Source organism: Drosophila virilis, chromosome 2 (assembly GCF_030788295.1).
Source record: "Drosophila virilis strain 15010-1051.87 chromosome 2, Dvir_AGI_RSII-ME, whole genome shotgun sequence".
NCBI classification, from domain to species: domain Eukaryota; kingdom Metazoa; phylum Arthropoda; class Insecta; order Diptera; family Drosophilidae; genus Drosophila; species Drosophila virilis.
This window is the reverse complement of record NC_091544.1, coordinates 28649428-28665660: the sequence shown is the minus strand read 5'-3', so window position 1 is coordinate 28665660 and position 16233 is coordinate 28649428. Positions and strand designations below refer to the sequence as shown.

The following is a 16233-nucleotide window of genomic DNA, read 5'->3' as shown; positions in this document are numbered from 1 at the left end:
CACAGACGTTGATAAATATGACACTGAAGTCCATTGCAATAACAAATAAATATAGTGCAATACAAAATGGCGTCTGCTGAAGCTAACTGTGTAAATAATATGGCGGCAGACGACTGATACTTCGGGAAATTATTTACCCAAGTTTTATTGCATTTTCTCTGGCTGTGTATGTTTGCGTGAGTTGCTCACTTAAAGTGATTGCAGTTTGTTTGTGAGTTGAGTGCGGTTAAGGAAAAAGTATCTTATTTATAGGACTCAATGCTTTCAAGGCTCTTAGCGCTATGCTCAGGTCTCTATTTGGATTTAAATGTGTATTTTTTAGCATTCAAAATGCTCATAATCGCAATGTTTTTACTGATAAAACTTGATACCTTTTATACATACTAAATACAAGATAATTGAAAAAGTCGTTTTTTCGCCTAATTTCCACAATAATGGGTGGAATATCCAAAATCACTTAAAGCTTCGCACCTGCAACATGTGACTAATTTCCGACATGAGTGGAACAACTCTCAAGTAAACATTCTCAAGACATCGCCCATATAATCTTTCAGACGTATATATATTCCAAGAGAGTTTGATTTGCAAAGAGTATGAAACACGAATCAGACGAGCTTTTCCAATGATCTTTTAAAATGATTTTGAGGCCGAACGAATGATAAACAAAAAAGTGTCATCAGTCAATCATTCATTCTGTCAGCACAAACCATTTAATATATATTTATATAGAGTCATCTCTATATACATATATATTTTATTAAATGTATAATATATATATTATTAAATGTCAGTTTTCTAGGGACCAAGTTCTTGCTTATCTGTAAATATATTCAGTATATGCTAATGCAAAAGTCCCTAACGCAATTTCACGCAAATCAAGACAAATTTTTGGAACAATTCCTATATCTTGGACCCCATCTGAACTGTGAATGTGCGCCCCCTCGCATTTCACTCACGCTGTGAACCACACATAAAGAAATAATCGAAATTCGCTATTAAAGCAAAACTTGAAAATTGCACCCCTATACCATTTACCACTGAAGGGTGCTCGGTTAGTTGTACGTTTTTTTCCCTCTCTTTTTTTTAACCAGATGCATTTGATGTGTGTAGTTATTATTCATTGTCGTGCTTCAGCAAATATCAAATAAAGTTGTGTGCTTTGCTTCTGGGGTTTTTACTTGCGATTCAATTTTTTTCTTCTCTATTTTTCTTTTTTCTACATATATGGTACACACACTTCTTGATTTTTTGCACATATGAACGGGATGTATGTTTCTTTTAGTGGCAACCCCTTAGCGTTTTTTTTTTTTTTTTTGGTTTGAAGTAGCATTTTTTTAATCGAAACATTTGTTGCGTGAAATCGTCCTTTGATTTGCTTATTTTTCAGCAATATGTTCGAATTTAATTTTGTGTGCCTGAAGTTCTGTTGGAATATCCAAAGACTTCGCCTGAACCTTGAACTTTCTGCGGGACGTGTGACATTGTAAGTGCAAGTCATTAGCTGCTCATTAATCATAATTAAAAATGAGCTGGCAAAATATTAATGTATTCAAAATGCTGGCATACAGCTAAGGCTTACAAAGGCTGCCGAATTTCATCGATTTGCCGGCAGGGCAAACTTTTTGCGACAAAACAGTTGACAATAAATCTCAATTTTGCGCAAATTAGGCGACGATATGGCCAAAAACCAGGCAAACTCTGAAAAGATGAAGATGAAGCCAACTGATATACGATACGCCCGCTAACCGGCCACAACCCTAGCAGGTAACAGGTAAACTGTTTGCAGGGGGGTTTTGGGGGGGGTGGTTGACTGGCATGTCAGCCACATATCAAGCGCAGCTATAACTCAACTCTGCAGTCACAAAGCTGGCCATTCCGGAGGAGCGCTCTACACTGACATTTGCTCAATTTATCGTTATTTCTGTGTGTGGAAAAGAAACAAAAAAAAAAAACATAGAAACAACACAAAAAATCAATTTTTGCCTATGATAAAACTCGCAGCGAATTGGACCACAGGCCACAAGAAAAAGAAAACAAATATCAGGCAGCAACTATCTAAGAGCTGACATTCTTTCAATACTCTTACAGAATCTATAGTATTGAAATATGTAAAAGTTATTTGGATATACCCTGTAAAATGTATGTAATAGCTGAAAGAAAACTGTAAAAGAGATATATACTTATTTTTAATGAGCATTAAAAGCTTAGTCAATAAGTTCATGTCAAAGTGTCCTTTCATCCGTCTGTACAAGAGTATTTTCCATAGAGAACCTGAAGAGCTTCAAATTTTGGAACATATTCAGCTTATTTGCCAAAAGTTGATCAAATGTATTTGAAATTTCCAAATTCGAGAAGCATAAGTAATTAAAGCGAATTATTGGGGATTATAAGAACTTTGTAGAGCTGGAAACTTAAAATTTCTAAGTCTTAGTAAACACAGATCCCAAAATGCTCCCTTCTGCTAGAATTAATCACGTTTCAGTAACAGGGAATGACTTCCATTTAAATTTCTTTCGAGTAGAAGGCTAGACACTCAATCTAATTAATATATATATAAAATAAAATTTGAAATTCCAATACGTTGCACACTTCAGCGACAAATGAGTATAGCCTTGACGAGAGTATCAAAAAATGTACTTGGAAGCTGGCAAACCGAACTGTTCCCGTTTGCAGAGAGCTGTTGGGGCATTTATGTGATTTATGCCTTAGAAACTGTTTTTGAAATGTGGCTCAGATGGCTAGAGCCAATGCCAAAGCCTAGACCATGCTCATGAGCTTCGGATTGGTTTCGACTTGCGACGAAGTCGTCGTCAACGGTGCGACGTAGCTGGCCAAAAGTCAAGAGAGCGCCAAACGCAAAACTGTCCAAGTATACAAATTGGCCGGGCATGAGTTATTGATGATGCAGGCCATGAAATGAACGACCGCTGGGACGTTGCGTCTGCCGTCCTTCTATCCACTGGCTAACTGACTGGCTGACTGTTGGCAGTGCCACATAACAAATGTCTGACCATTTCAACTAAATGTACCAAAGAAAACTTCACAGAGCCCCAAATGAGTGAGCCGCCCCCAGTAAATTGGCTAATTGCGCAAAGAGCCTTTGCATGTGCGTTCATTTCTGCATTGCAGATTATCTGAAATGAATGCAAGGCTTGTGAACTTATAGGCCTTTTTGAAAACCTTATATTTGAAATCTTCAACACTTGCATGCTTTTCTCATTCGAGGAGCTCTTTTTCTTTTGTCAATTTCTCTTTGTGCGCCATTCTTAAACGATTTCTTGCAGCTCTCACTTACTCTTCACTTTGCGCCACGTCCTGAAACGTTTTGGCTTCTATGTCATGAAGTAAGCAATTACTTAATTATAAGTATTTAAACTGTATACAAATTATGAAAATTAATACATTTAAATATGCATTGGCCCAAATTAAATGTATACAAATCAGGCACTCTAAGATTTATACAAGACTGATTTGCTTAACAGTTTCTTTCATGTGACAAGCCCCCAAAAAGTTTAGGTCAAAAGCATTGACCTAATTAAAACGTACTAAGACATCCACAAAATGTATGTAGTCAGCTTATTAGAATACATTCCAGAGAACGCATCAAATATGCAAAGTACCGGACAGAGCCACTCGCCCAAATACTGCGAGATCATAACTCATGTCAGGCCTCACAAACGAATATATAGTTATGAACCAGGCTCTTATCACAGCGACCAAATCATGTAATTTAATGTCGTGCTAATTTCACCCAACCCAAAAACCATTTCAGGTGAAAGTCGTGACATTTTTGTGGTCACACTCCCTGCCAGCCACTGGGCAACCACCCTGACAGGCGACACAAACTGTGGCTCATTTCTTGCTCATTTCCGTCAAGTGTTGGCCAAGAAACACGAACTATTTACAAATGACCAGACATTTAAGCAAAATGCTTCCGGCCTGGTCAAGCTAAATGCCTGAAAATTATGCTGCCTCAACATGAAATGGCACAAAGGGAAAGAACTCATTCAGTCAATTGTCGTGACGAAGTTTGAATGCCCTTTCTGAGCGATTAGTTGGTAAAAGGTAAACTGAAACGGAATCAACGACCATGCCTAAAACTTCAATATATTATACATATAAAGAACTGAAAAAAATAACTTTGAAATATCTTATAAATTATATTTTTAAATATTTATTTAAAAAATATTTGCTGCTTTTAATATAATATATATTAATTTTGTATAACATTTACGGCTTATTACCTAACTTACTATTGAGCCTTAAATTGTAATATAGATCAGACCGGAATCAACATTGACTCAACAAAACATGCTTAATATTTTTTTTAACTGTTGTGTTCTTAGAATTTCAGATGAAATTCTAATCTAATCTTCTAATTATATAATTGTTCCGTAGATCAACGATTAGCTCCTTTAAACTAAAGGAACTCGATGCTAGAATTATACAGTTACTGGCAATTACTAAATTATATTTAAATAAATGTATGTCAAAAATGAAGCTTCGAGAATACTTATGTGCTAAGGAACGGAGCTCCACATTACATCATCGTATAACACATGACATAGTCACAGTACCCCATCAAGATGTAGTCCAAAGAAACTGTGAGTTATGTAAGCATGCAGGACATGCTTGGAAGACTACGAATGCGACCCGCAGCACGCGTTGGTGTCACCGTGTCAATTGGCCTGAACTGGCTTCGGCTGTGTTGGCCCGACCCAAGTTGGCAGGCGCTTAATTAAGTTACAGGCCAGGACGATACAATTTCACAAATATCCGTGCAAGGCGACACCGGCAATCAGCGGACGTCGCCGCGACGTAACCAAACAAATGTTAAATGCTAAAACTGGCCCATGAGTTCATAAATTGTCGCCGTGGCGCACCCTGTGCCCAGACCCCCTGCCCCCTGCTGGCGTTAAAAGCCAAAATGAATGGTCAATATATGGAAACATAAATAATTTTTAGGGGTTTGTATTTGCCCATTTCTTTTGCGTGTTTGACCAACATTTCCCGTCGCGTTGTTTGCTTTCAATTAACCAAAACTGACCCAGCTCCTGGTCGGGGGCAACAGCACCGGACTCTACTATATATTGGTTATGAGCATGAGCCAAAGCATGAAACGGGCTAATTGAGTGCTGCTTGTCACATGAGACGGCAAACAATATGATTTAGATGTCAAACAACTTCATTATGATGGTATCTGATAGAAAATTAATATAACAACACTCGGAATTACAGTGAGAAATAATTAAATGAATTAAATAAAAAATATATACATAAAATATATATACTTAAAAAAGTAAAAAAAAAAAATACTTTTAAAGAAAAAATCAACATCTTATTCTCTCCAGAGAAACAGCTAGATAGACCGAAAGAGAACGCGGTGATCAGCTAGCTTTAAAGGCGACTAAAACCTTTAAGAAGATCACACAAAGAAGAATAATAAAAGCTTTTACTCTCTGAAGAGAGAGAATGAAAGGGGAAGAATAAGAGATTGACCGAGCAAGAGAAAGAGATCGAAAGTAAAAGAGACTGGAAGAGGGAGAGAGAAAGAGGGAGTGAGAGTGAAAGAGAGGAGAAAGTAAGAGAGAAAGACACCAAAAGACAAATATAAATAAAATATTAGAAAATATAATGCTAATGAGCAGTAATACTATTTAAACCAATAAGAGGTTCTAGTCGGGAGCTCCCGAATAGGAGATACACTGAACCCTCTTCTTCTAAGGCAACTAAAACCAAAATGGGCGAGAGTGAAAAGACTGGGAGAGGGAGAGAGAGCATATGTTAAAGAGCAGAAGAACAGCATATGCCCAGAGAGGAAAGAGTCAAATAACTCGAGTATATAACCTATATAACCTAACCTAATAAGTTGAACGCCATCAAATACATTATCGGAAGCTCCAGTAAAAAAAAAACACCACAAAAGAAAACTGTTGACCTATTGCCTAAATATTTACGCTTATCGCACAAGCCCAATTATCGTTTACCATTAAAGCTGAGTTCTATTGTCTGTCATCTTATAATTCCCAACTCGTTAGCCAATCACGCGTCACAGCGTCAATATCCCACTCAGAGAATCATCCAACGCCGCCAGCACTTCCGCTTGTCGGCTAGCAGTGGGCACAGGAGTTGGCCCACCCACACTTGGCCGGCGTGGTTCCGCCTGTTGGCGCTTCTGCTTGGCCAGCTGCCACACTTGGCTTTGACTGGTCGTATAATAATCTTGATTTTGTGGTCAATTGAATTCTTAACTTCTCGAGCTCAAGAACACAACAAGGCCCCAAACGGAAGCTCGACAGATACGAAGACGTGCACACGGATGACAGTGCAAAGTTGGCTTTGTCGGGGGGTGGTAGGAAATATCGAGGTGGTGGGGTGTGGGGCACCAATTGTGGTGCTCAACAACTCACAGCGAAATGACTGACCAGAAAATGTGTTGCCTATTTGCTATTGGCCATTGATTTCGGAGAATTGTTAAACGAGTGCGGCCAGCAAAATGGTCAAAATCAGGATACAAAAAAAATAATTTGCCATACAATAGACGGGCCCCTTATTTACAGGGGGCGGGTCTGTGCGCGGGGCGAAGGGTACGTAACCAATAAGTATTAGCCAATTTTATGCTTTATGCTCTTTATGAGCCAAAACTCATACTTGTGATCATACTTCACTGAGCCTGATTACAATCCGGACGCCTCAACCGAAACCGGAAAAAGTCTTTACCCACAACAATTTCACAAAAACATTTCGTTAGCACTTGCTTCTCCTTGTTGCTGTTGCTGTTGTTGTTGTTGATGTAGTTGTTACTGCTGTTTCGTTAGTTTCGTGTAGGAACATCTTTATGGGTAATTAAAACTTTTGCCCATTTTGGTATCGATTTGATTTTGGCTATACCCTGTACACAACATACAAATTGGAAAAGGGCATAACAAGGTTGTAGTAATGTCTATCTTATACTTCATACTATATTCTTGATATTATATATAGAACAACCTTCTATTTGAAAGTTGAATACCGCTTTATGATAAGTGCTGTAAAACAAACAATGCTGCTGCTATCGATACTTTCTGCAAACGATAGTCACAAGCAGCGATAGCATAGGCAAAAAACTCGATAGTTGCTTACGGAACTATAGTAGATAGTTTAGATAAAATTGTTCACATCCCGACTCACTCCTTTATCAAGTTGTCATCAAATCCATACATATATTCAAATCAATTAAATTAAAATTGAATACAGGGTATCGGCCAATCGATTGCTCTAGATGCACATGTAGAACATTATTACTTGCTTTGTTTTGTCTTGTTTGGCGCTCGACTCCAATTTATTGCACTTCAATAATACAATTTTTTTTTGGCTCTCCCCCTGTATCTCCTGCATCGGTCCGAAACTATTTTCGAATAGTTTGGGGCACGTTCGTGTGTGTGCAAGCAGCATTATTGAAATGGGAAACCCGTTGCGCCGTAGTGTCTGCAGTTTTACAGTTTTGCATTCCATTTGCGAAAATTATTTCGGGCTGGGAATGTTTGCCTGTTACTTTTCTGCAACTCCAATCGCAATTGCAATTATTTGCGGTTTCTTTAACAGTGCAAATACTTGTACGTACATATATCTTTGTCTGTAACTTCTCGAGTTTGTTTCCGCAATGTTACGATAGAAAGGATACTTGGCCTGAATTTATTGCTTGCATTATTTTAGATAAGTAGAAGCTAAGTAGAAAATCAAAAAAATACAGGTTATTTATACCTTTAATTGTGAAAACGTTTATTCATGCGAAACAAGGATATGAACTGTAATTGATAGCCATCAAGCGACGCTGACAGAAATGAACATAACGTTTAAGAATGCGACACAAAGAAGAATTGAAAAAAAAAAACAGTTAATGTGCCAGCCTGACGTGCAGGCGGTAAAACGTTTAAGAATGCGAACAAAACCGAATCAGAAATCAAATTATTTCAAAAGAAAAAAATAGCGAGAGTATTAAAGAGATGTATTTAGCAGGCTGAACATATAAGAATATAGGACAAAAATAAACACACGCAGTCCATATAATAAAGTTGGTAAACAAAGATTTAGCCTATAAAAGTAAATGTAAGAAATAAATTATTATTCTGCTCTCAAAAATACGTTATCATTTATAATAGCTATTTTTATATAAATAATTGTCTTTGACACTGTTCGAAATTGACTATTTGCCTTTAAAGGAACCAACCTCCATCACAATACGAAGGGATTATGCCCAATAACTTTACAATGGCAACGTTGGGGCTTGGTGGTTTTGTGGCAACCCTTTGTGTGGGAATCTAACTAGCATTTGGTATCTTAAAGCATACACACCTGGGCGTGGCACTGGGCGCCCCATTGTGATGCCGAAAAGCAGCTTTGCTGCATTATCTGCTCCCAAATGCTAACTGCAAAGCCTTAGCACAAATTTTCAAGTATTAGCGAGTCCCCCTTTCCTTTCCGACTGCGCCCAACGGGCAACTTCCGCTTGTTTGCTGGGGAGCTTAAAACTACGGCCTATCAGACACACACGCACGCACACACACACACACGCACCTGCACACACACACACATCAGGCAAGACAAATTGCGCTTTGGTAGACTCCACTTAATGGGGCTCTACATATTTTCCTTCGCCTGAAGGCAACTTCAGGGCAATGCGAACAAAGTGAAAGAAAAATCCATATTTTATTTTGATTATTTTCCGGCGTCTGTCGGCAGGTGTCGATTTCTTGCGCCTGTGTGCGTTGCTCTGTGGGTGAAATTAAATTTAGCCCCACACACACAAAGATTGACGCCTTTTCTTTCAACGTCAATCAATTTCGCTCGTCAGACAAAAACAAGCCCACAAAAATGTCCCAAGTAATGGGAAAAATTATTGAATTTGTCAACGACTGCCGCAGGGCAAAAGCATACAAGAGTGCTCGAGTCTAAACTGGCCCAACTAGGAGATACCCTGTTACCAGACTCGGCTACAACCTTATGGAAACTAATGTGATTTATAACTTTTGTGTTTATTATCGAATCATTTGTAGATGTGCAACTAAAGTGGATTCTGAATAAGTAAAGATGCTGAAGCTAATCGATATTTATCGGTTTTTGAATATGAACCAACTCTGTTGTTCTTAGTTTTTCAATTCTTTGAGATCTGCTGAAAAACGAAGCGATATCAAATCAATACTTGTCGATTTTTAACAAATTTAATATCAATCTTAGAAATATGTCCGAAAAAGTAATTCTTTTAAAATCGATTACCAAAACTATAAATTATTCAGCACATATGTTAGCCTACCTTTTTAACTTAGATATGCTCGAAAAAACAAGGGCTTCAACATCGATACTTGCTTGAAAAAAAAACAAAATATGAGCGAAGGTATCTGCTATTCAAAAATTCAACTTAATTATGCCCGTTTTAGCCAATTTACAGGGTATTAAACATTTTTTTTAGCTATGGCTTAAAGCCGCTCACAGCTTTAAGCTGAAGATTTATGCGACTTCGCATAGGTGTCAGACAAACAAAATTATGTTTGAAAACGATTTTGTACCTTGGCAGTCATACATCATCAGGCCCGATGTGGGCTCATCAGGGGGCGGCGTGGTTGGGGGTGGGGGGTTTGGCAACCCTCTAAAGTGTAACAACCCTCAACGTTAACAAATTTGTTTGCGACGTTTTTAAATTTCCCAAACGCACACATACTGTAAATATACTGGGGAGCTAATGTAAATTGTATGTGTGCGTGTGTATTTCGGTCGGGCGGTGTGCTCCGAAGGAGAGGGGCGGGAGGCACACCTTATTTAGTCAAGCTAACCTAACGTTACCCGAACCAAGTGATTTGTTGACAAAGAAATTTTTTAATAATTCAGAAGCCAGGAAAAACATATATATAGAAACTCTCATTCAACATAAATGATGATGTAATTTTCGCTAAAAATTGAAAAAATCTTCAAGCGTAAGCGTTAGAGGGGTATACGAGGGAGGGTGAAGTAGTCACATAAAATATGTTGCAACAATCTGTTGGCGTGTGTTGCCACTGACGATGATGAATGTTGCACGCATGCGTTGCACTGATTTTACTGACAATCTTGTCACAACCCGCTGCGACTCCAACTTGAGCGCGTTTCTCCTGCAAAACCCGCCAAGGCCCCTGCCCCAGAACGCTTCTGAAATGGAGTTTTGCTTCGATAGGCTAATCTATGCAGTTGTCTGAAGATTTGAGGTGCCAGCGTTGTCACCTGGGCAGGAGAGACCTCGGTTGAGTTTAAGATAAGAGCAAAGCGTTATGAAAAGGTTTGGCATTCTAAAGATAGCCCTACTTTCTCGTTTTTAATTAATAATGGAAAGTAAATGGGAAAATTTTAAGCTAAAAGCAAAATACAAAAATGTCTAATAACACGACCGATATGATGGGGGGGGGGGGGGGGGGTATTTCATTTGCCCGTCCGGCCAGCTTGGCCCCATTTAATCTTAATTAACGATAATTTGCGATAATTTCTGGTAGGTCTGGAGCAAGCAGAGCATTAAAGACATCCCAATGAAAGGAAGAATCTATGTCGCCGACCATAAAATTATGTAGAGAGCCAATAGCAAGGATTTCTTAAATTTCTAAGGAGTTCGCTTTAAGACAATCACAATCTTCAAATAATTTGTTATACTTAAAATAGTTCTTAAACATATATCTGTACTATTTTAAGAGAAATTAAGCGTACAGCTCTCAAACAGATCACACATCGCATCCGAAACTGATTGGAATTCGATTGGGACTCAGCAACTTCTACTGCTTATTGTCACATCATTTCAGGACTATTTGCTAGCTGATATTTATCCACTTTAATTTCGCCACCGCACACTAAACAAATCTAATGAAGCGCATGATGTCTGACGGTTCTCTAAAGTAGGTCCATAATTCTACCAGGCAAATGGATAGTTGACCACAAGTTTTACCCACGCACAAAATGTACCCAATGTCTGTCGTAATGCTCATGGCTCATTAGTTTTCGCCTAATTGGAGTTGCAGGCGGCAAGTGCTACGTCTGCCTTGGCCTACTAATGGAATTCAATCAATTTTCATTTATTTCGATTACGAAATTCTCACCACCAAAGAAACGTAGCTGGCCACTTCATACACCCCCCGAAAACCCGACCACAATACCAGTTGGTCTCTGCAAATGGGCACTGAAAAATTTCTTAATTATCCTGACGTGCAGCCTGTGTGGAACAGCAGCAGGAGGATTGTGTCCTCCGGTTGACATGCCCCATCAGCGATTGGGCTGTGCTTTCTCAATGTTTTACGTACAAAGCAAGACAAATGAGCGAACACATAAAATTAATGTGCTTGTATAGAAGATTAAAATGTTCAAGCGAGTGCACTTTGAGAAGCGCAAAGAGAGGCCCAAGACAGCCCAACAGCTCGAATCATGACTGTCCCATACTTTGAATATTTTAAATTGATTACGACTCTCCATTAAGCTGATAATGATGTTATTGAAGACAATATGCCTCGAATGTCAATACGACAATGGAAAGAAATAACTTGAAAAGAAATATCCACAAAACTTGAAAATGGGAAATAAATGTAGGGAAAAAGGTTTGCAAATGATGGTAACAGCGCATAATCTGCTTATCACTGGGCTGCACAGACCGCCCTATAGAATGCCCAGTACCCGTAGCCCTCCAGAACCTCCCACCAACTATCACAAGCAACTCTTTCAAGAAAATGAAAGCACGTCAACAAAGAAGTGAAAATTTGATTTGCATTTTCTTGCGCAAAATGAAAATGAAATTAAATATTTCCTTCCCTTCTGATTTGTTTTTGTCTCTTTTATGTCTGCCCCTTTTTTTTTGCTGCAGCAAAAATATATAAGCCGCAAAATTGCAAAAAAAAAAAAAAAAAAAAAACTAAAATGTTTTGTAACAAAACAAAATCCCTTTTTGTGATTTTCGACCGAAAGTTACCCAACAATGCCGGAAGAAATGATGCCAAACTAAAGGTAATTGGAATCACCTGCCCCAATGCAATGCAAATAATTATGTAACAGATATCAGAAAAGATATGTCACATATATGAATAAGCAACACACAAGTTCATTTAAAAATGTCGTTTAACAAAAGTCCGAAATTTGTATACTCTTACAGAGACAATTTTGTATTGATCTCGGTGCAATTATCATTTAAAGCAACTTAACGTTCAGACACAATGTTTTATTTATTAAAATCATTAATATATATATATATATATAAATGCATATATATATATATGTATGTGTGTGTGCCGAGATGTATGTTTGCTCTCTTATACTAATCTCTTATACCCCTCTGCAGCAAAGTAAAAAAAAAAGTACTTTTGAACATCGCCCTACTATGCAATTCTCATAGTGAAACTTACAGCTTACGTAGACTAACAAGTTGTTTTTAGTAATCTAATAAACTATGCTTTTGTGTGTGTGCTTGTATATATGCATGTGTATACGTATGTATGTGTGTAATAATAATAATAATAATAAATCTAATATATCTCAATATAATAAATAGTATATATATATATATAAAAAAGAATATAAACTTAAACTATTCATACTTTAATTCATGTTTTATAATATAGAGGATCTTGAATTTATTATATACATATAGACATACATATCTCGTATGTGATACATTTCATTAGTATATACAAGATAATAGATAATAACCTATTGAATGTTACAAAGCTTGCCATGAAATGAATGTAACCCCAGTTAACATCATAAGATTGCCAGGCGAATCGGAGCCCTCGCAAGAGGCGGGAAGAGCCTCCAACAAATCTGTAAGTTAAATCTGCCTGCCCATTGGCAAGATGCCCTGGTTGGGGAATATGTTGCGAGCCGAAAAGTAAGAATTGAACTCAGCGAGACCCGCGCCTCAATTATAATGAGAAAAGCAAACGAATTGGGAATAATTTTCAATTCACTTGTTTCCCACCTACATTCGTGCATGCGTTTCTTTCCTTTTTGCTGGTTTTTTTGTTTTGCAGCGATCTTCAGATATTTATGCGCCCTTTGTTTTCATTATTTATATCGCGTATATATTATATCGTGTATATATATATTTGCGCATTCATGTGCATCCGAAACAGACGCTGCCTCAGGGCGCTGGGCTCTTTATTTTAATTCAGGAGTATTTCTTATGTGCATGATAAAGCTGTTAATTTTTTTCAGGTTTGTTTTTGGCTGCCAAATGGGCGTGACTTATTTGAAAAAGGAGTTTCACATAAGAGTGTAGACTTAAGATATGAAATAAATAAATAACTTAAATGCAACTGCAAAAATGCACCTGAAACTGAGTCAGGCCATTTGGCTGGCATGTTGGGGAATATATAGACACAAGATCTAATATCTTGTTCAGACATATTTTACAAAACAGCTGTGAAAGCATTTTGTTGAACCCAGTTTTTGCAACTATTTCAAAACAGGTTAAGCTACTCCATCTCTTCTACTATATATACTTTTATTTTATATAGTAAGAATCGGTCGGAAAGTAGGTGCTTGCATGGCAAAATATTCAGTTTTCCAGGCTCTCTTCATCAAACTCGGTACCTACGAGTTTCGCTCTTTCTCAAATATCTGTAAAACTTTAAAGCGTCTTCGGCTTGTCGAAGAATTTCATACTTTCTCGTTTTCTTATCTGTCACTAGAAGTTTATGCTTATAAATAGCCCAACTCGAACTATATTATATTATCAAATTGTTTTCGTTACGACAAAATTGTTCTATTCATTTAGACATAAATCATATAAATTTAAATAGTTATATATTATTTTTATATATATTCATTAAAAATCGTTTTTATATTAATTCTATCATATTATTCATATTGTATATCGAACATCTGCTATATATTTGTAGGGATATTCTATCGTGAACCTTCCAAAGCTCAATACTCTTTCTCATTATGCTACGGATACAGTTGATATTTTCATTCTCTGTACCCAGAAGTGTGTTAAGAAAAGTGCTTTAAATTCTTTTATTTAATTGACTCTTTTGTTGTATAAATGTGCAAATATATTGTAGAAAATAATCAAGTGTTTGTTGTAATAAGTTTAGGTATTTCATAAATTGATTGAAGTCTGTAAATAGTTTCTCATTGTGTTGAATCAGTTAAATAAGTTCATGTAAAGCTGTTGTCTTTAAGGTAAGAAATCCTCGCTTAAGCTTAAAGGCAGTTAAAGGAGAAGCCACGTGGCTTAGATGCGGGCGCATCGTTGCGCCTGAGACCGAGTGGAAATTCGTAGTGGATTCTGTGGGACGATGGCGGGATATTCTTCATGCTCTTCATGTCATCAAGTAAGTTGTCCATTTTGGTATCTGGCGGATCCAGCGACGACTCGATAACTGGTTGGGAGTGCGGCTTAAGGATCGGATCTAAGGATTTGCCATTGCTGGGAGCAGGGCATGGGGGTTGCTTTGATGCAGGATCCATTGGTGTGGCAGCCCTTGGCACTGCCAAGACGCTGCGGCCCTTGCCAAAGTTGACATTCATCAGGAGATTGTAGCCGCCAGGAGCTGGCCTTGATACGGAAGCCTCAGAAGACGCATTCTGTCCAAACCTAAAGGCCATTGGCCGCTTGAGCTGTGTTGACTGCTCCTTACCCGAGTCCATAGATATGTCAGCTGAAGTCTTTTTCGGCATGTTACGTTTCGTGAGAGTTTTCGCAGGGCGCGCGACCTGGTTGGGTGTGAGCTCTTGGTCGCGGTCCACGAATCTGTGTGGCTTCGGTGCCTCCCAAGCCTTGGGCCGCTTGGCCAGCCTGACCTGCAGCGGAAAACTGCCACCCTCCAGCGTATAGCCATTCATAACCGATATGGCCATATCAGCGGATGACTTCAGATCGAAACGCACAAAGGCAATGCCACGAGACAGACCCGTGAATCTGTCCTTGAGCACATTCAAATCCAGGATATTGCCATAACGTCCAAATGTGGCCCTCACCTTCTGCTCGTTGTAGTCTATGGGCAGATTGGCCACATAGACTTTGGCATTCCTAATGTCCATCGAGGATGGACGGGCCGGTGACACCTTCAGCCGCTTGCCGCGCACCTGGCGCCCGTTCAGACACACCTGAGCCAAGTTGGCATTGCCGGCCGCGCTAAAGTTGACAAAGCCATAGCAATGGCTGGCACCCGTTTCGGCATCCCGGATGATTTTAACGTGTTTAATATGCCCGAAACTGACGAACAGGGCGTACAGCTCCCCTTCCAGCATATCGAATGGCAAATAGTTGACCAAAAGATTCGTGGTTTCGCCCGTCTGATCCTCAGCTGGTGAACTGCTAGCCGTGGCCATGTAATCGGCAAACACCTCATCCTTAATGTTGCTCATGGTTTTCACTAAGCGCAAGCTGCTTACAAAATCAAAAACCAAAACAAACAACAAACGATTTTCCACTTACACAAGGCTCCAGAGGTATCTCAGTAGAAGCAGCACTGAGCGCTGCAGGAATTGAAATAAACTTTTATGCATTCTCATTACACTTGACAGCTTTCAAAAACTACGATTAACAACCGCGTTATACAGCACTGGCTTCCTAGTTAAATGCCAGCGAATGTCTTGCAAGCTATTTAGTAGCTTGAGCTCCTAAGTTATCGATAACTCTGCGGGTTTGCCGTAGTTATCGTTACTTTCTAAATATTCTAAATATCTCGTGATTTTTCTGTAAATGTATTTTTTCTATTAATAATTGTGGACATATTTTTTGTCGAAATACCTGAAACGCTTGTGTTTCAGTGCTCAGCCGAACCTACGCTCAAGAAACCAGCATTTATAAATATAAGTGTGTAATATATATACATATATATGCAATTTTATTTTTTTTTAAATACACATAACTTGTAATATTTTTTATTTCTTATTTTAATTATAATATAATAATATTATTTATATTTATTTATTATTTTAATGGGCATGCACAATATTGTACACATATTCCCTATTTTTATTACAAAATTATATTTTTCTAAGCATTTTTTTCGTTTTAAAAACCTAACGATTAACTATCGATAGCTATAAAGCTCTATCAGTAACGGTGCATTTGAGTGTTAATAACGTTAGGCATACAATTATCTGTTGAGTGTTAGACAATTTTCGTAAATGCGAGACGAGCAAATGTCGTGTTTTCTCTAGTAACGACAAATATCGTAGTTAATGTTGTTTCCAGTGTTGGGTAAAACGCTGCTCTTTTATTTATATCGAACTGATGAATGA

General features: G+C 38.1%; 1 protein-coding gene across 1 annotated transcript; it reads right to left on the bottom strand.

The window, feature by feature from the left end:
* Positions 1–13887: 13887 nt before the first annotated feature.
* On the bottom strand, positions 13888–15439 carry maca. The gene is made up of 2 exons (XM_032433776.2): positions 15422–15439; positions 13888–15359 (listed from the first exon to the last, which is right to left on the bottom strand). Exon 2 carries the CDS (start codon positions 15349–15351, stop codon positions 14185–14187), a length of 1167 nt encoding a protein of 388 aa, XP_032289667.1. The 5' UTR covers positions 15352–15359; positions 15422–15439; the 3' UTR covers positions 13888–14184.
* Positions 15440–16233: the final 794 nt, after the last annotated feature.